The following is a 21837-nucleotide window of genomic DNA, read 5'->3' as shown; positions in this document are numbered from 1 at the left end:
CGAGGCCATTTTTCTTTGGAGATCACAACTCCACAAGTATCGCTGCATGAAGACAGGGGGAAGACGTGGTAGGGCACCGAGTCCATCTCTCTGCCAGTGCAGGGCTGCAACTGAGAGCTGGAAACAGAAATCTTGGCTCCTTTTTTTAAATGGCTAGATCCACAATATTCAGACGGACTTTAAAGCTATGCTAATCCTGCTGTTCAGACAAGGAAGCGCAAATCCTCATTTGAACATTATCGGTTTGTACAGTGCAGATCACACAGCCCTATAATCAAGCAGCTGAAATGTCTCTGGGCTCTTGGCATGGCTGCTGCGTGTGCGCGTTTCTCTCTCCCTGCTCGACTCTTCCTCCCATAGCAGCGAACAATGAACACAGGTTGGGAAACACTGCCCTCCACCAATCCAGAGCCGGCTTCTCTGCTCTTCCCTCGGGGCAACGTGTCACTGAGACAAAGCCCTGCTGACTAGGGATGGAGGTGGAGGACAGGAGGCAGCAGTCTGCTGAAGTCATCCCTCCCTAAACAACTTCCTTTCAACAGCCCAGGAACAGAGAAATGCAAAACAGCTACAATCTGCAGCCCCGGTTGGGTTACAGGGGGACCTTTCCACGCTGGCATTTTGCATTGCAATTAGCCATTTGCTTTCCCCGCAAATTAGACATTTAACGCAACCGTTGGCTCTTTCACACCGCTTCAACTATTCCCCAGTAAATAATCTTTAAACAAAGGGCAGCCTGTGAAGGGGCTGAGTGGTAAGAGACCCCTAGACAAATATTTAAATTAGGTTTTATTGTTTTATAAATCGGTAGCTCTCTAAAGACCTTTTTCTCATCTGCTCTTTTTCAGAAGCGGAAAAGGACGATCAGTTTTTACTGGGCAGTGACATTTCCCTCATTTCCATATACTTCTTAAATTATCTGCCCTCGTGCTCCATGAGAGCTCCCAACAACTCGGAGGAAAGCACTGCGCCTCCCAACACCGTGACTACATAACTGCAAAATCGTGGGCTGCAATTCCACCCCGATGTCTAAAAACCTCTTCACATGCTCCCTTCAATGCCATTAGGGCAGTGTGACACCTTATAGACCGACTCGTTCGGAGAGGTATGAGCTTTCCTAGGCTACAGCCTACTTTACTAGGACAGCTCATAGGTCTCTGAATGAGTCAGATCTATACTGATGCCACACCACCCTGGCTTCTGCCTAACTTCAGGCTGTTGGGACTAACACCTCTTGCCATTTTTCGTAATGCTAAAATCCCATTTAGAGCTGACAATTTTTTCTTCTTTTGTTGCTGCAGCACTGGGTATCAACGGTGCTAACTTGACAAGAGATACAGTTACAGCAGGACACCTCAACACCTGAGATGTCTTTGCAAGGCCCAAAGCCGATACCTTTGGCAACCCAAGAAATGCAGCCTGCGCAATGCCTGGGCTGATTCGCCTTTTAAATTTATTATATAACTAACAAGCCAGGACCTGTGCTGTGCAATAAAGCACCCAGAGAGTTGGAAGTTTTGTTCAGGAGTCTGAATTACAGTCTTCTTTTTTTATGCTTATTTTTAAGCAACAAAATAATGGGACCTGGAATAACTGTCTATGCCCAGATGGCTAGGTCTGCCTTACATAATTTATAACTTTAAAGTAGTTCAAGTATTTTATGTTAGATCCTGTGTTCTCTTTCATATTAACCGAAAAGTTAACAGTTATAGACAGAGTAATGTAAGACACACTAGACTATAAAACAAGCTTATAGAAAACTGTTCCAATGGGGTTTTTTAGTACAACTCCTTTAAGCTACAGTTTCTATTCATTTGAGTTCTGGGGGGTGCTTTGTTCAGCATGCATTAGTGTTATAAACTAATGTATGCTGATATTTTGACCAGCAAAACATGTAACTATCATTGATTGATATAAAGTTCTTAATTACATGCCAGGAGAATAACTAAACCTCAAATAGAAACACTGCCTCATAACCTCAACTACAGCTAAAAACAGGACTGCTGCTGACAACATGTGTTAGCAACCAAAGTAGCGCTTAAAAATATTTAACTAGCAATGTAGGTAGGACATTCCCACCATGTGAAGCACACAAAAGTTTTATCCTAATACACCTCTAAATAGTTTACATCACTCCCTGATTGAGAAAGAGCCTCACAAAACCTGGAGGGACTGCATCTTCCTCTGTGTTGCACAGCACCTAGCACACTACACTCTTCTTGATTATGAGCACAACTATCCGATAATAAATACAAAATACGCCATATTAAATATTTCAAAAGCTGCACATGTACTTGCCCTATATATTTCAAAGCATGTCGTTTTACCTGATTTCATTTTCTGCATCTGAAGTTTAAAAAGGGATTACTACACCAAAAGTGGCACAAAACATAAAAGGCAGACACGGTTCTTAGGGTAGATGTGATATCTTTTATTAGACCAACTTTAGTTTATTAAAGTTTATTAGACTACAGTTTAAAAAATAATAAACTAAAGTTTATTAGTTTATTAGATTTTATTAGACTAAAGTTGGTCTAATAAAAGATATCACATCTACCCAAAGAACCTTCCCTGCCTATGTCCTTAGACCAACACGGCTACAACCAACAACCCACAAAACATAGAAGGGTTTTTACACTTTCATTGTCACCTTGAGTCCGGAGTGGCACAAAATGCACTGCATTGTACATTATAGCTTCCTCAGACAAACACTCCCAGTGGGATCATGGTTCAAAAACCCAACAAAATGTTCAGTAAGACACAAAATTTTGCAACGGGTAGGAAAGGACATGAGCTCTCATGAAGAGCAATTTGTTACTGTAGCCCTGACGATCCAGAAAAAAAAGCTTCTTGCTCACAGATTCATAAAAAGAAGGGAAAGAAAACCCAAAACAAAAAAATGTGAGTCTCAAAGGTAGAAATTCTAACAAATATAGTTATAAAAGACAATCTATAAAGTAAATCAAGGGTAAGGAGTAAATTATAAAAAGATGGGACACAAGAAAGAAAAAAACAGTAGACTAAAAAGATAAAAAATAACAATGGCTATAAATGGCTTTCAGAGAAAGGAGCAGCAAGGTAATATGTTAACAACAACCAAGCGATCTTTTCCATCCCAGAGGTGACTACATTCAGTGCTATGGAAGCAACTGCAACAGTAATAATAAAAAATAGATAAGCTATAAAACACCAAGGGACTTTGAGATAAAAGATGGCATGAAAAGACACAAATTCAGTTGTCCATTAATATACTGTTACCCTTGGCTGAACTAAAAGGTTACCCTTTAAGTTGCTTGAATTGCAAATGGTGAAACAAATACACACACAAATTTGGCCCCTCTCCTGTGTAGAGTAACCAAAATATTGCTACAGACCTCAGAAGAGGCACTAACAATTACCTTCAAACCATAATTCACATAAACATTGCACTCTGCAGTTCTTAGTAAAGGCTTAATAGGAGATGCCCTAGCAAGATCTATTACGAAGGCTTTCTGACTCTTACCAATGATACTACATACTACAGTATGAAGTTGCTAGTTGTACTCCGTAGTTAAGACTGAATTGTGTTTTAATCTTCTAATATATCAAGCTTTATAAATAAAACTGCATGTGTCAAAGGAACAAGACACATTTTCTGTACTATTGGTTTGTTCGTTTGCCCATGGCCAACAGACGGACCTGTTACGTGACGTTCCACTTACGATAGAATTAGTTGAACAAAACTTCCCAAGGATCAGGAAGTCACTAGGCTCTAACACTAAGTAAACTGAGCCAAACGAAGAGGACAGGTATTGAGCAGAAAAGCCATTCCCATCATCTTTTCTAACTTTTTGGACCAGTGAAGTTTACTTCAGGCCTTGGCCCATGGGTCTCTCTCGCTGATTCTTCTCTAGTTAAAAATGAGCCGAACGCCCCTTTAACGTTGCAGAGAATTCTTTCCATATTACCAGTTTTTCTATACAAAGTATTGCACAGTGATTTTTCAAGCCTCTGTGTAACACTGTAAGTACTATTATGCAGTTCCTATTGGCCTGGAAAATATATTCCAACAGAAACCTCTGCGTTTTTGTATTGAGACCTCTGGTATTTCATGAAGGAGAAGGAAAAGGTTACGGTTTCCTTTACTGCTGCAAGACTCAGCTTTTCTTCAATTTCTAAATTAATCTCTAAATTGCTATTCTTACCATGAGCAATCTGAGCACTGTCAGATGTTATAAAAACAAAAATGCAGGATATGAAATACAAAGAGTGTGGAGTAATTTTTACAGTTAATGCCTGCATAAAACTTTAGTTGGCACTTTTATTAGCAAAACAGGATGTTTTAAAAATGTCTTTGTACCACACACATGCTGCCTCACTATGTTCAGAGACCCTCAAAACAAAGCCTGATTTTTTTCCCCCCTCAAATTAAACTCTTCAGTCAAAAACATTTCCATGGAATTTTTACAAGGAAAAATCCCAACAAGTTAATTAAAACTATATTTCCAAACATGTACATAAAGAAATGTCTGCCTTCAACACTGCCTTCATCATCAGAGACCCAAATCTGAATTCCCTGCATCTTTGGAAAAGTATATTTCAAACAAATGTCAAATAAACATTCAAGTAAATGTCATCTTCTGAATGCCATTGCTAAGCTATATAACACTGCTTCTCAGACTAATTTTGGAGTGGGTTATAATTTGTTAAATGAAAATTTACAATGTAAAATGTAAAATTAAATGTAAATTTGAAAATGTTTCAAATAACTGTGCTAAACTGAACTGATTAGCTTAAAACAGTCTTGTAAAATAAGCAGTGATGTTGAAAAGCCAGCAACAAGCAAGGCCAATTTATCCTCCTGTTCCAAACACTGGACATTCCCCAAAAGCAAATGCAATCTGAAGCAAATTTCTGATACATCTTGTCAAGGAAAACTTGGACATGTAAAACTAGTTTGTGGGTATAGATGCAGACAGCACCATTATAGGATCATAGGAAAGTTGGGCTGGAAGGGCCCTCACGAGACCATCTAGTGTAGCCCCCTTCTCAAGGCAGGATCATCCCTGATGAAACCAGCATTTGTCCAACCTGCTCTTGAAAATTTCCAGAGATGGAGATCGATAACATCTCTAGCTAGCCTATTCTGATGCTTGACCACTCTCAAAAAGTTCCTCCTAATCTCCAACCCAGATTTCCTCTGCTGCAGATAGAGGCCGTTGCTCCTAGTCCTGTCCCCTATGGCCACAGACAAAAGTGAATCTCCATCCTCTGCATAATCATCCTACAGGTATTTGAAGACTGTTATCAAATCCCCCCCAGTCTTCTCTTCTCCAGACTGAATAACCCTAGTTCTGTCACTGTTGTCAAAAGACATCTTCCCAGGCCTCTAATTAATTTCTGTCACCCTCCGATAGACTCTTTTTAATCTGAAGTATGGGGCTCAAAACTGGACACAGTAACTCCAGGTAAGGTCTCACCAGTGCTGAATTGAGTGGAAGAATAAACTTCCTTTAATTTGCAAGGGATGCTCCTGTTAATGACCCAGGATGCTGTTGGGTTTTTTTCTGCAACAAGAGCACACCGTTGGATGATTTAGCTTATGGTCCACAGTAACCCCTGGTGCCTTCCCTACTGTGGCCTAGCCAGTTATCCCCTGGCCTTCATATATTCCATCCCAAGTGCCAGACTCTGCACTTGACCTTGCTGGGTTTGATCTGGTTGATTGTGCACCACTGTTCCAGTCTATCCAGGTCATCCTAGAACCTAGTCCTGCCCTCCAGCATGTTTGCACCTCCACTCAACTCTGTGTCATGTGTAAATATGCTAAGTGTGTGCTCAGTCCCAATACCGGACCCAGGAGACCCCTGGGGAAACCCCGCTTGATGCGTTGTGTTGGCTCGCCTCGTTTCCAGCGGCTACAAAATACACTGAAGACAGCTAAAAATATACTCAATTCTTTTCTAATATTATCCATCCCTGTGAGCAATCCTTGCTGTCACAGCAACAGTAGGTAACCAAAGTAACCACATGTGGGAGTGGTGGGGAACTACACGGTCACCAAAGGAAAGGTCCCTCTCACTTTGGCTCATGCAATGCAAGGCTTTGATAAAACCCTTCTCTCATTTTATCAGCACACCACACAAGAAGTAAAGTTACTCATATTATGGGAACTTTATTGTTCAGGTTACGGTGTGTGATCAGACTGCATGAAGGCAATGATTCTGAAAAGGACCTTCACTGCCATGTTCCTACTGGTTTCCAACTATCAAGGCTCCCACCTAGCAATCTTCTTCCAACCCATACTCCAAAACGTACTTGAAGTGATCCTTATCGACTCCTCAACCAGCAACAATGATGCTTCAGGGAGTCCTCAAACTTCAGCAACAATTATTATGAAAATAATTATGAAAATAAATTAAGATGATTTGTGAGACCAGCTGAATCCTTCATGCAGCTTTCCCACTTCTTTCAACTTCCGTAAGTAGCCCACACGCTTCCCAACGTGCAGCACGGATGCAAATGGTTGAGCAGACCCAGAGGAAGGATTTAGTAGAAGTCACTTCAGGTGGGCAAGCTGGACATGACTTGGGCAATTTCTCAGTTTACCCTACCATGGAACGTGTCATTCTGATAATCTAGCTGCCAGCCCTTTCCCTGGCCATTTCCCTATGCTAGCCTCTTGCAGGCAATAGCCCAACTAAAAGAAACTGTGCTAGTGACAGAGGACACACATTTTTATCACATCACTGTGAACAGCTGTGTCCTGCCTACACCATAACACACACCATCAGAGGTGTGTTAGTGGAGCATTTAAAAAGAGCCAGCATAGACAAAGTCATTGATATCCTCGGCATCCATGTGGGACGTGCTAAATACTTTTTGGCAGTTAGAACATCTGTGCTGAACTCAGTTTTCACTTTTAGCTTTTCAAATCACTTTTAAGGCAACAATCCAGGACTTGTACTAGGAGTAGTGCTGAGTCGGCATTTGACGGGTTTTGGTTGTACTCGTGTTGCAAAGTCACCTTCTTGGTGGAATGGAAAGCTTTTAGAGATGTGATTATACATAAAAGGAGACAATTGATTACATGCATGGTTAGAATAGTAAGAGCTTTGATGCTGTTTGATCACAACAGGGTGGGGAGGGTGCCAAAAGATTTTTTTTTCAAGCCAAGAAGTGCTGCTTTGCTTCACAAAAAAAAAATTGCTTTGGTGGACAACGGAGGGTGTGGGACACACACTAAAACTCTGTCATGCCTCTCTACTAACTGCACTAAAATAAACCTCATGTGAAGCAAGACAATGAAAAAAGTTAACAGGCATCTAGGAGTAGGCTTCAGGTATTTAATTTTTGGATTCCTCTTCTCAAACAAAGACTATGTTGAATGCCTGCATTAAGAAATCTGCAGTTTATTTTTAGAGGAGGCACTGTAAATAAGTGGTCAGAGCAAAGCAACCAACTCTCAGCTCTACTCCACTACGGGCTTGTCTATATTACTGCAGCAGCAGATCCTAACACTTAGTCAAGGGACTGGGGTGAGAGTCCCCAGGCATGCTCCAAACTAGAAACACATGAGGGAGGCTGCCCCGGGCTCACCCCTCTGTACTACTCTCTAGCCCTTGTTCTTTGGCAGTCCTGACAGCAACTGCTGGGCACAAACCTAGAGCAGCCGCTGTTCAACTTCCAGGTTTTGAGAATGTCTGTGGCCTTGATGGAATGCTTGGGTCCACTGGTACCATGACATGCTGCTACAGCAGCACAAGCCAACCCTCTATTTAAGTCACTTAAGGTCTCCATGCTGTAAAGGGAATAATACTGCTTCTGTAGTTTTGTAATGTGCTCAGGTTTTCAGTTAAAAGGCATTAAAAGAGTAGCCTTTTGGGCAAATACAACAGCTGCAATTCATGAACCCAAGTCCCTTACCCACATAAAGAAAGCTGCGCGCGCACACTTTGAGCAGCAAAATTTATTTTACTGTTTTATAAATATGCTCTTCCTATATCAACAGCTTCCCCCCCCCGACCTGCCCCAGTCAGCCATGGGGACTGTCTTCTGCTATAACCCACATGACTTCTAGGATCAAAACACCCAGGTCAAGAAAGGCTAAAACTGAATGGCACGATAAGCATCTCCAACTTCCCTGAATGGAGGGAGTGCTACCCTGAAAAGCTGGTTTGGTCTTTCTGGGCAGTGGTTTACAATTAGATGCACTAACCTTTTTTAATTACATAAAGATTATAAGTTAGTTTACATGTTGGGACTGCATCAAAACAGGAGAGAGAAGATGAATTCTGATACAATGGATTTAAGTGGAGATGCTAGTGCAGATGTACAGTAATGACTTTTCATAGGAATCAATGTGTTATGTACAGTGGAATACACAGGTACAGTGAGCTCAGCAAATGATAAATGCCCCAATATATCATTTTCTGCGCACACAGAAAATCTTTGTGTGTACACAAATGTCCTGCATGTGAAGTCCTGCCGTCATGGAGAAGGTTCATGAAGTGTTAACACAAAGCATACTTGAAAACACTGCAATATGGATGTCCGTGAAGGTGCCTTGAAGCAAGTCGATTAATGCATGCCTTTTAAAAGATTTTATCTGAACAAAAAGGAGTCTTGGCAGATTTTCACTTACCCTCAACACTTCACAAAAATATCAAATTTCATAGTGTTTTGGGTCATTACGTATATAACTGCAATTTCATTGTTTCAGTCTTTTCAGCCAAATTCACATTTGTAACAAAACACTGTGATTCCACAGAAGTCAAACTGCACTGCAAAAGTTTTGACTGCATTGTACAGACAAGCACAGATGGATAAAGCACAGTAAGCATAAAGCTGTAGATTTCTCTCTCTTTTTTTTTTTTTTTAATGATTAGGTGTGCTGGCTCTGCTGTAAGCATCACAATTACATTATATCAACCTGAATTAGCCTGCAATTTTAATTAAATAGCTATTTCTTACTTTCTAGCCTAAACATTTGTGTAGCTCACTTCATTGCCATGGTGACTTGAAAGAGTCACCACACTGCTGTGCAGTGGCTTCATTTCAGTTTTTCAAATGTAGCCATATTAGTTTCAGGAAGCATAAATTGATTTAATACATGAAAAACCTTCTAAATGAAAGAAGCTAGGTAAAATCGTTTTTATTTTTTCTTTGTATGAGTTGGGTTTTTTTAATTAAAGGCTAGTTTCCATCATAACAGTAGGGGAAGTATCTTTGTGTGACAAATCAAGTTTTTATCACTGCCCTGTTATGACTGTTTCCTTGCTGAAATTAGCAGCTTCTTTAAACAGGTCGGTATAGGAACAGCTGTCAACGACTGCATGGGCACCAGGACAGCGTGGCAGTATGTCCTGTACCATTTCAGAGCATTTTCAGTGGTACTAGCAACCACGAACACCAGGATTTGCAGACTTATTCCAGTCACCAGTTCTGAAAGTTCATCTGTGGCCGTTTCACTAATCTGAACTCAGAACATTTTCCCAGTCCTCAGGGACAGTTCATAACCAATGTGTACTCCTTCAAAGTGCTACTTCCAAGCTCGAGTCGCTAGCCAGCTCTGATGCTGCTCTTACCAACCAGTCAGCCAGCCAAATACAGACAGGCCAAGCAGAGGACGTTGGGCTGCAGCTAACCAACTAGCAGGATATTATTGAAAATAACCCATCTGTCACTCCAAAGGGCCAATTAAGCTCTTCTATGACTATTTAGATGGGATTTTTAAAAGCCCTTTAGTGGGCAAGTCCCAGTGACTTACAACCATACACATTCCTGGGGCAATACAGCATGATCAACACTGCAGCTTTAGCAAGTTGTGGAAAGTCACTCAAATAAAAACTAGGTGCTTATGAAAATGTTTGTCTGTATTCTTCTCATAGAAAAAATGTTCACATGGACATAGAGTCATCTTTTCAGACAGAGACTGATTTGGGGAAAAAATGGGGCGGAAAGATCAAAATGGTATCCAGTCCATCCCCCTGCTCAGTGCAGTGTGAGCATCTAAAATTTAGTGCAAATCCAGGCTTTATTACACAAATAATTTTCTGGCGAAAACATTAGTAGAAACCGCGTACGGCAGGTATTTACATTTGCAAAAGAACAGATAAATAAAAAACTGAATTAAAATCTGATTTAACTAAGGCATTATCACGATCAGCTCTTGTGCGCAATAAGAAACTATCTGATGGAATGGACTTCTCCAGAGCCAGTATCTGATACACAGAACAAGTTTAAAATCATTGGTCCATTTTAAAATAGTTGAAAGAGATTCCACTTTTGAAAGTGCATCTGATTCGACATCTATCATCCAAGTAATGAAAGCCTGGTAGGAATCCAAGTCAGGTTCTTAATCATGCGGCATACCACCATCCTCTCTGCAAAATTGAGGTAAAGAAGCCTTTAAAGCTGAGTTTAGTAGTCTCAGTCTACAGGGACAAGTTCATGTGGATGGTTTTATGGATGATTTTATAGGATGATACCAGGGATCAACTATTATTACTGCCAAATAGCTCCATAAGCAATTAATCAACCTGTTTTGAAATGGGTTGGGCAGTTCCAACTCTCTTTGATCAGACCGGTGTTTTCAAGTAAGATATATTTAGCACATCTCACAAAAAAGAAAGAAAAAAACCTAGGTTATAACGTGTACAAAAATATAATTATTTTAAGCAGTATCACAATGAAGGCAAACTAAGTGAATGAAAGCATGTCTTCTTCTGCTCTTGAAAGAAGCCTAGATCTTTCCACAGAAGCTACTAAAATAGCAGGGTTTCTCCTAATTTATGGAAGAGTCAGGTACATGCAACTCTTTGCAAATGCAAAAAAAAATCCAATTCAAGTGGACTGTAAATTGCAGGATTCCCCCAATTCTGCATCAAACTGGAAAACCCAGCCCTGAGACAATGCAGGAGTATGAAAAAGGAAAAAAACTGGGTGCCTATAACTAAGCAGAAAGGCATAGTCCCATGAGTTTTGGGAATGTATATTTCACTTTATTTCAGATACTGCTTCCACCCTTGTAATTTTATTCTGTTAACAGCTTAAATTTTCACTTGTCTTACACTTTGAGCATGCTGTAAGTTTATTCTTTAATGCTGTGCCATCCATTTTGAACCGCCACTGTCTTGCTTAGTCTCGTGAATGTCTCTTTAATACTTTATTCCTTTATTGAGATGAGAATTCCACAGGACAAGATTTTCCATACCACAGGTTGCAGTTGCACAGTAAGTGTCACAGGTTTCAAAACAATTATTACACTGTTTATATAAAAAGTAGTAATTACACCTTAAAATATCACTGCGAAGCTGCATCAGTGAAGTTTGACTGAGGCTCACCAAAATCAACATTAACGAGGATTGTCCACAGAGAGAAGACTGAGAACGTTTCAAGAGCACAGGAAGGTGGAATGTGTACAGCTCCACCATTTTGTAGCATGATGTAGAACTGCAGTGGTGTTAAAGGTAAAAGTTAACAAGCTTTTTGTTAACCCAGTTTACAAACAAGAACTTTTGCCTAAATCCCAAGAACCCACAATAAGGACCCACAACCTATAACTATTTTGTGCAAGTAAGCCACTGAGTGGTTGCACAATGTCTGTTTTCCCATCTTCAAGATGGCACGCTTCCCTAGAATTATTCATTGGCCTTCTAAAAAGGCAGCTAAACTCAAATCATATTACAGCAATTAATCCCATTTTCTAGTTTACTCTTTTTCTTTAAAAAAAATGTTCTCCTATACTGTTTCTTCAGTTCTGGTCTGAAAACACTGAAAAAAATCTCACAAGTAATCTCTCCCCAGTAATAAGCACACTGAGGATTCACCAGACTGTTTGGAAAAAAAATGGATTATTTTGACTTTAGAAGTGGATTAATTAAAAATGAGTCCTAAATTGTTTTGGAAAAAGTGATGGTGCCAAGAGTTACGTGGCTGCATAATTATCCAAGTCCCTGATGGATGCGGCTTCTCTGACACATCAGTCTTTGGGAGCGTACTGCAACACTTGAGATGATTCGGATACAGATAGCCCTCTTCAAAGTGGATGATAAACACTCTTGTACAGCCCAAAGTCACTAGAGTAACTGCCACATGCTCTGGTCCTCGAGCACAAAGTTATACACATCACAACACAACGTTACAAGTTGGATTTTCAAATTAAAAAGCGTACAGGTGCGTGATTACATATCTGGCCTTTTTCCCTGTTAGGCTGATACAGCTTAACTAGAAGGATTACTTGTAATATAGTGCTGATAATTCAATATTTCTTGGGGTTATGTTTCTGCTTTTGCTGTTAAGACTTCCCAGTACTGCAGAAAGCCACTGATCACATACCAACCCTCCCAATATATGTATAACAAGAGATTACTCCAGCTTTTATCGCTGAAAGAAATAAGGGTCTTTTACTTGCACATAATTATTTTAACTAGTCTGATCTACCTCCCCTCCCACCACAACCCTTGGCTTCAGTTTTTGAGTCCATGTGAATGTTACTGCTCCCCTTAGGTGCTCACCTCAAACTGCGTTGTTTCAACACGTGTTCCTTCCTATTTATTACCAAATTTAGCTAACACAACATCAAATCCTAGTGAAGACCATGCGGTTCATGGTTACCACACATTAAATCAGGCAGAACTAAACACTAGAGGGAGCCTACGATTTACCTTGACCTGCACACTTGCAATTTTAATGCAAATTGCCTTGTCCTAACCAGAGGTTTACCTTGTGTGAACTAACACAAGAACTTTTTTTTTTTTTTTTTTAAGAAAAAGGAAGTGCCTAGCCTGGCCACATCTTAAGACAGCAAGGTTATATACCAAATAACTTTACACCAATTTATACCGAGTGGGAAAAACACAACAACATTTCACTATCTTAACTTGAAAAATTGTCTTCATATCTATACATTGTCCAAGAAATTTTCATTTGTGTGAAAGCATCTCCATAAACAAGTCATCATGACAAAAACCACAAAAGGATCCAAACAGAATAAGATTCCTACAACTCAACCAAGTATATCAGCATTTAGGAGTTTTGTACTGTTTTGTCAAAAACGTATCACTAAAACATGCGCCTTTGGTCCTCATCTTTTTAAATGACCAAGAAACACATATCAGTAATAACACAACGTGTCTTGTAACCCTTTCTCCAGGAAACTTAAAGCACAGCAAAAATACTAAAATGAGAGTTAGAAACCATCTCTGAAGTGATAACAAATCATTAAGTCATAAATGAGTGTAAAGAGGGCCTGTGAAAAAGCATGACTTAGGCAGCTCACTGGATTATAATAGTAACCATGGTTGCTCTACAAAAATTCTCTTACAACAGCCAAGGATATAAAAATGCTTATTGGGAGTTTAGTCCAGATTTGGTGTTCTTTGCAGCTTTTCATTACTTTCTTTGAAATAATAATTCATAGACACTTCTGTGGCCAAAGAGTTTGGAGTCCACAAGTTGAAACCTCAACTGGATACTAAGCTCTAGAGCAGCCTGAGGATTCATGGACCCCAAGTAGTTGGGAAGCATTCCTCAAAATGAGCCCATCTTGGGGAAGAAGCGGGTGGTTCCAGACAAAACTGCTCTATAGCATTCGCAACAGTCGAAGGAGAAGTTTAGAAATCTGTGAATAGATGCACAATGAAGAACAGTTTAGAAAGTGAAAGGTCATGTGTGAAATGGCACTGGAGCCAGTATGTTTCACAGTAGTACATTCATATGAAGTTCCTGTTGATGAGGGAGGGGGAATGGGACACCTACTCACACAAGGGCTACTACTTCTTAAGGCCCTGGATTGAAACTCCGGGAAAAAGTTGGATTCAGCTTCTGCCTACCAGACTCCTGTGACTCACTAGGATATTCATTTCATCATCTGGCTACACCAGCTCGCCACCTGAAAATTAGGGATCATACTTCCTTTCCCCAATCTGGGCCTGTTTTCTATATTCACAATGTGGGTTCTCTGGAGCCAAGACTGTCTCGCTATGTGAACATACAAGGCTCAGCATAACTAGGCCTTGATATTGCCCGAGGATTTCAGGCACTAATGAAATGATGCATGGTCGTTGCACCCTTGGTCTTATTCCCTCCATACCAAGAAAGTCCCTGATTAGGAAAGCATAAATGAATGTATGACCACGCTTCAGCACTTAAAAAAAATATATTATTCAAATATGAACATCATTAGAATTCACTATATAGCCTCATTTTCGTGTACTCCTCGGGTATTAATTCTGGATAAGAATGTTTCGTTTTATTCTGAATGCAGAGTTCATTCAGTGGGAGGATTCCCAAGTTGCATTTGAATTTATAAACCCAAAACGACTCCTAATTATAAGCAACAAAGTTACTTTTGCAGACCTAGGAACATGGTTTTCCCAAGACTTCTACTAGAAAAATGTATTAAATCAAAGGATCATTAAGGGCTCACTAAATGCAACTGCAGAAAATGTTATTTTCTTATTTAACCACTCTGAGCCAGTGTGCATGGGGACCAGATCTGCTTGCTTTCTACCAAAGCAAAATTCACACTTCTCCTAGCAGACTAGACCCCATACTGTGACTGGAGAGCTGGATTCTCCTCTGCCCCACGCACCATCCACTCAAATACCCACCAGCCTCCGACTGCAAAACCATCTTTGTTATTGGCTACAGTGCATGAACCAGAAAGCACGCAGCTTAATTTTAGGTTCCCAGAGTGAATTTCCACTGCTGGCCATTAGACAAAACGTTCTGTTGTAAACTAAGTAAACACAATGTGGAAGTAACTGAAAAAAAGTATGGCATCTCCACAATGCCACTTTTACAGGCCGACTCCTAAGAAGGTAGCCATATTTTAAAAGGTATGAAATGTTACCATAATGGCTTCTTACTGTGCTTTAAATTAGACCGTCTTTATTCTTAAACTCAGAGTCTTTGCTGTAAGAACCTCTTACCACTACAGAAGAGTAATACCCCCCTCAAAGATACCATAAGAAATCATGTGATAAATCCAGCCTTTTTTTTCTTCGTAAGAAATCATGTGATTTCTTATAAACAAAAAAGTCTGGATTTATTTATTTTTTTAAATTTAAAGTGACAATTGTTAAAAATCCAAGGAGGATCTGGATAAATGAATGGGGGTTGGGAAGGGATGGAAAGCTAGCACTTGTTCTTGGGATAAATGTTGCTATATTTAGTCTCCTTGTTCTTTCTTCAAGCTGCTGAGCATCTGTTTCAATAATGGTGAACGTCCCCCGTCCCCCCCCAAATCATTGAAGATTACAATAATTAAAATGAACCCAAATTATTGCAATCAGGAAACACCTTTAATTGCAACTAAATATTGTTTTAATGAACATTAAGTTCTAACATCAAAGATCGTAACATGATATATAAGGTAATACTATTTTAAGAATGAGTTTCCAATTCATTGCTCTAGTTAGATTAAAATGTTTCAAGATCTAATGCTGTTTAAAAAAAAGTCTGAGATGCAACATAAAGCCCTTTTTTTTTTTTTTAAAGTTTTTTACATTGTCAGTTTACATTTTTTTTAAATCCTTAATCTACATGACAAGCAGATATTATAACGTCTAAACGCACACAAGGATGCCCACTTTTAAAATCTGGGCGTAATTAATCATTCACCCACCTCTTGAAAGAGAGACGCAAAAACATGCACAGAAAGAGGCTTTCAAAGCTGGGGAGTCTGAGGACACAATACATCCTGCGCACGCAAATCAGGCGCACTTGATACCAACTCCGATATTCTCCTCCAATTAAAAAAACAACAACAACAGTATTTTTACCAAGGAATCTCACTTCAATTTACAGAAAACAAAACTGCATCTTAATCGAGTCACACGGACATGCCATAAGAAACAATTACTACAAAGCACTTTTGTCTTTCATCTGGGTAAACATCCCTTCCTACAACGTGAAGGAAGAGACTGCACCAAAGTGAGAAATTTCCCACAGTAACAAGTTAATAAAAATGAAAACATCTCCTACTCAGAGTACACTTATTGCGCCTTTAAGGCCTAACAGATTGCCTCTTTTCCCACAATTCAAAGTTTAAAGTTTTAATTTAGCACATGAGATGGCATCATAGCAAAGATTTTAACTGCACGTACACTAATATGGAAGCTGCACTATATTTCAGGTCTCAACCAAAAAAAATACCATGCAGATTTAGGTTACCAACTGATACAACCAAAAAGGTAGCAGGCATTCATGCTTTAATGCTATATTTTGAAAAAATCTGCTTTTCTACTTGTATAATGCTGCTGGGTCACCCTCTTTGCATATCCTTTACCTTATTCTCAGATTGGGGGATGGGTGGGAACTTGATGTAGCCAAGATCAGCTAAATCTGAAAAGAGTTTTGCTCCAAACTAAAGAATTGTTCTTTCCAAGAAACCAACCTTATACATTACATATCCAAGCTCAGGCAGTTGCCTTTCATATGTATATGCCCAACACAGCTAAGCTCCTGCCACAATCAAACAGGACTGCAATACAATTATTGTGTAACTTGTCCCTTCCCCCACTCAACTACCCAACATACAAAGAAAGCCTTGCTCTATTGTCCACATACAGTACCTGCAATGATCCTTCCCTAAGTGAAACTTGATTCAACAGATACCTACTTAGCCATTTTAAACAACAAATATCTAGCAATTTAGACAGCTGGAACAGCAGGAAAACTGCTGTTTTTACCTTTGTGTGTATGTATTAGTACCTGGAGCCACAGCCAAACGTTCAGATTTCTATACCCTGATCGCTTCTAGTTTCTTGCATATGTACATTTAGAGAAGATATACCCTGATCGCTTCTAGTTTCTTGCATAAGTACATTTAGAGAAAAAAAAAAAAAAACAAACAGCTTTTTTTTTTTTGAAAGAACCAGTAAAAAAAAAAAAACAAAACCTGACATTTTTTAAGAAGCAGGTGATGCAACCTCTTTCACATTCCCCTCAAAGCCAGCAATTAAGATCCAGAATGGTAAAACAAAAACAAAAAAAAGGTAGTAAAACTGTTCAGATTCTACCATTTTCCTAAGCCATCTCTAAGCAACACCACCATGGCAACTTTTTTCCTGCTTTAAAAATGTCTTGGGGAAAAAGGGGTGGCCATTAAAATAAATAAATAGGTAGATAAATAAATAAATAAATTCACTTTCATTTCATACTTCCTATCCAAGTTCAACCATGTTTCAAACTAACAGGTTACTCTAGGGCATATACTCAAAAAAGAAAGGTGTGTGCATGTGTCTTTTATAATCTTTGATCCCATAACTAAGATTACAGTTCATACAGAACCTTGTTACTTTGAGGAAGAGTACCGTTCTGTATCTATAGCTCGCTCCAAAAATAAATAAATAAAAAAGTAAATAAGGGTGTTGATTAATATTAATCAATGTAATTAATGATCAAGTTCTCTCAGCCAGAAGGATGTGTTCCCCTAGTTTACGTAATGGTAACATACCTGCATGGCTAAATTTCACTGCTACTCTGAGTAATTACCCTGCTTGTAACTAGTTTAACCTTTTTAAGATGTATTTACATAACACAGACAATTTGAATTTGACTGCAAGTCCACAATTCCCAGATATGTCTCGACCAATGGGTTTCAGGAAAAAAAAAAAAAAAAAAAGGATCTGAAGCGGCTGTGCCTTTCTGCGTACGCTCACTACTCCTGGTTTCTTGACCTGCTTTCTCTCCACATTTCGGAGCACGCCCTTAACTCCCCACAGTTGGGATTTGGGAGCCTGGAGAACTCTTGCTACGCAGCTCCTGCCGCTGCCTGCCTTTGCCAAGCCTTCTCCTCTCCCCACCTCCCTCTGTGCAGGCAGATCCGCTCTGCTTTCCCACAAACTGGGTCCTAGCCGCCATTTTAGAAAGTCATTCACACAAGCCAGACCGCTGCACCATCCACCACTTGAAATAGAAATCTCTCCTTGAATGCTTCCTCCTCCTTCCCTCCCCCAGCCTCGGGAGTATAAGAGGGCCACACTGAAAAGCAGGCAAACGCCTCTCGGATCCACAGAGCTGCCCAGGGACGAGCCCGGCTGCATGTCACCCAGCCGCAAATGCTGCAATGCACGTGTCTGCACATTTGTGCATGTGAATTTCCCAGCCCCTGAAGCCCATCGCAATGACAACAAGGCGCAGACACCCGGCAGGGGACGGAGGATGCTATGCTTGCCTGCACTTTTGCATTTTGCCTGCATCTACTCCAGGCGAAGGCATTCAAATGCGCTCCTTTTCTTGCAAATGAGCAAAGGGTAGGACCAGACCCTTTCTTTAGTCCCCCCTGCTCAACCTCAACCACCCTGCGTGTGAGCCCAGGTTCAAGTCACGTACCCTTGCCTTACTCGCCACGGATGTGAAATAACGAGAGGCCCTTTACCAGTGGGGCTTCACCCCACTCTGCCTAGCTTAGACGGGTGCAAATGAGCTTCCTATTCGCAACCCCCTAAACATAAGCAGGCAGGCTCCTTTCCAAGATGAAGATTGAATCTCTTTAGAGCAAGCAACCACCAAAATAATCAATGATCCTCCATTTATAAAAGCCACAAGGCAGCTCTACTGCTCCTTCTTCCATTTCCTAGTCCAAGGTCCTCATGTCTTAGTAACTGAGTCTAATTTTTTTTTTTCCCATAATGACTCATTATTAAGGACACTCCGTCATTTTCGTGCACGGCAGAAAGATTCAAAAGGAAGCTTTCAAACCCCCCCCCGGCAGAGTCCGAGCACAAGAGGTGATCCCGGCGGTTTAAAAACGCTCCCTTCGAACTTTTATTTTGTGCTTCCTGACACGTTCCCAATGTTTGTCAGCCTCGGTTCCCAAAAAATAAAAAAAATGGTGTTTTTTTTTTTTAAACAAAACAAACAAAAAAAGAGCGGCATTGAATTTCTCACCCGGTTTCATCTCCTCGGATAATTTAAAAAGGAAAAAATATTTAAAAAAAAAAAATAAAATAATCAGGAAGACGGCAGGGGAACTAAAACCATGCAGAAGACAGGTGCGGAGGAGGGCAGATGTGTTTTGTTTTTTTTAAAAAAGGCAAAAAAATTTTTAAAAGCACGGCTGTGTCTCTCCCCCAGCGCGGAGTCCAGCAGGATAGGTCCCAAATGGCGCGTTTCTTAAGGCGGAGGATGCCAAACCAAGCGGTTTCCTTCCAGCCTGGTTTTTTTTCTGCCCCTCTCTCTGCTCCACAGCCAGCCCCACCACAACCTCCTTCCGTGCGGGACGCGCCGAGATAAACACCGAGCTCGGTACAAGGACGAGAGACACGAGAGAGGCGGGACGATCCGCAGCGAGGACGGCCGGGCCCGCGGGCAGAGGTGCGCTCCGGTCTGCGGGACGGCGACGGGGCCCCCCCGCCCTCACTCACCGCTTGAAGTGCTCGATGATCTTCTCCTCGCGCACATTCTCCGGTAAGTTGCCCACCCAGAGGTGCCTGGTTTCCCGGACCATGCTGCGTGCCCCGGACGGTGCCCTAGCGCCAGGAGCTGCCTCCCCCCGCGGCGGCGGCGGGCACCATGCCTCGGGCCCTGCTCCGGGCTGCGGCTCCCCTCCCCTCCCCCCTCGCCTCTGCTCACGGGGGGGAGACAAGAGCGAGGCCCGCTCCCCGATCATGCGCACACAGAGGGAACGAGAAGCCCGCTCCCAATGCTGCTTGTGCTCCCCGCGCATGCGCACATGAGGGGGAAACGAGGCCCGCTCCCACTGCTCCCTGCGCATGCGGACACATGAGGCAGGGGGACTACATGCGCGCGGCGAGCGCGGCTTGTTTTTCCACACGGCTCGCTTCCTCCCGCCGATGCGCATGCGCGCGCACAGCCTTTCCCCCCCCCCTTCCATATTGTTTTCTGCAATTGGGGAGCACGTTGGGGGTGCAGGGGAGGGAGCCCCTGTCACACCTGAGGTGGCCGTGGTGGAGGGCGCACCGTTGTCCTCTGTCTGTACCAGACTGGACATCTTTAAATAAAAGGAAAAAAAATATGTGCCCATGTCTACGACTAATAATTTGAGTTGGTGTAAATCAAAGATCCCATTTAGCCAAAGCACCTTGTCTGCCTCTGTCCAAGATAGGACGGCCGTCATAGAGGATGTTCCCGTTGTCCTCTGTCCGTACGAACCCCGGTGCCTTCGTGTCCTCTGGTTTTCTCTTGAAGAAAGAGCACGTTTTTCTCTTTGAGAGAAAAACAGAGGACATAAAGGTGCCCGGTTTTGTATCGATAGAGGACAACTGGACTCGACCGCCCTACCTTAGACATAGGCAGACAGGGTGCTTTGAATAAATGGGATATCTTTGATTAGACCAGCTCAAATTATTAGTCGTAGACATAGGCAGACATGGTGCTTTGGATAAATGGGATATCTATTCATTAGACCAACTTAAATAGTTGGAAAAACTCTCCTTAGCAAGCTTTCGAGTTTAAAAACCATTTGCCAGGCTGAGGAAGCATCACCGTGGCACGCCAACTGCAGAACGGTTTTTCAACCCGAACGCTTGCTAAGAAAATGTTTTGCAGCTATTTAAGTTGGTCTAATGAAAAGATATCGGCTTCACCCAAAGAACCTCGTCCGCCCATGTCCTTCGACTGACACGGCTACAACCTCCACGCCTGTAGTCTTAGGCATGACATCCGACTCAACAACACGGACGGTCGTGCACGTTAGGAGAACGCAAGACACCGGCACACTCCCCCTAGGCCTGAAGAAGGGTGTCTGTGCCTGAAAGCTTGCAAAGCAGTGCCGGGTTTCGATTTAAACTACTTAAGCTACAGTTTAGGGCCTCTAAATAAGAAAAAGAAAAAAGGACGTTTTCATTCTAATAGGACAAAAATATACATATATATGGCTCCACAGTTATTCATATTGAGTTCATAAATTTGTGCAGAAATAACAATTCATCTTAAAAGGTCATGGAAATCCATTTTCGTGGATTATTTTTATCGTATGGGGCCTCTTAAACTGGGTATATTTTAAAGGCCTCAGCATGTCATAATCCAGCATGGCTTCAAAGAACAATTTTTCCAACGCCCACCTTGCTGGGGCCACCTGATCCCAGCAGCCTTCCCTGCCCCAGTGCAAGGGGGCTGGCCCCGATGATCCGTAAAGGTCCGTTCTAGCTCCTAACAACTATTTAGTTGGTCTAACAAACGATACCACGTTTACCCAAACTTTGTCTTCATGTTAGACAGACACTTGGCCGGGATGGTTGAGTGAGGGAAGATCCTGCCTGGAGCAGGGGGCTGAACTAGATGACCTCGTGAGGTCCCTTGCAGCCGGACGTTCCTATGAACTCTGCCCTGGGGGATTCAGTGCAAGGGGAAATTTGGACCGCAGTGCATTTGCACTGGGGTCTTGGTGTCTGAGGGATTAGTGATTCGCAGCGCTGCAACTGCCCTGTGCCCAGTGCTACATTCCCTAGGCACAGGGCAATTCTCAGCCACGCCATTAAAAAAAAGTTAGGGTTATGTGATGCTGCTGCATTCCAGTGATACAAGCCACAGAAATACAATGAGCGGCTTATATAAAGTACATCTACACTAGATTCTCATGGCAGGCTTCATCCTCGTATTTATTTAGGAACAAAGGCATCCCCAGACTGAATCAGAGCCAAGGTCTGTACAGTCTGGTATCCTCTCTGTCACTGACCAGCAAGAGATGCTAAGAGAAACAGACTACAATGGGGTTGTTAAATATCTGCCTTCCTCACAAAGTGTGATCCTTATTTTGTTTTAATTGCCTCAAAGCCTGAAACCTAAGGTTTCAACAAAACATTTAAAACGTACATAGGAAAGCCACCTGACTTGTAACAGTCTTGTGCAATATTAATTGCTGTTCGTTGCATTGCTGTTGGGTTT

At 41.6% G+C, this 21837-nt stretch overlaps 1 protein-coding gene across 1 annotated transcript in view; it reads right to left on the bottom strand.

Annotated features, from left to right (window-relative positions):
- The window catches only part of SPEN (spen family transcriptional repressor), a 79106-nt gene extending 59551 nt beyond the window's left edge, over positions 1-19555 (bottom strand). The window contains 1 exon segment of the mRNA XM_006023203.3: positions 19356-19555. Within this exon segment, the coding sequence (XP_006023265.1) occupies positions 19356-19438 (83 nt within the window). The 5' untranslated portion in view covers positions 19439-19555.
- Between the last annotated feature and the right edge of the window lie 2282 nt (positions 19556-21837).

This window comes from Alligator sinensis, unplaced genomic scaffold (genome assembly GCF_000455745.1).
Source record: "Alligator sinensis unplaced genomic scaffold, ASM45574v1 scaffold512_1, whole genome shotgun sequence".
Classification (NCBI taxonomy): domain Eukaryota; kingdom Metazoa; phylum Chordata; order Crocodylia; family Alligatoridae; genus Alligator; species Alligator sinensis.
Note: the sequence above shows the minus strand (reverse complement) of the source record. Positions and strands in the feature narration are given on the sequence as shown.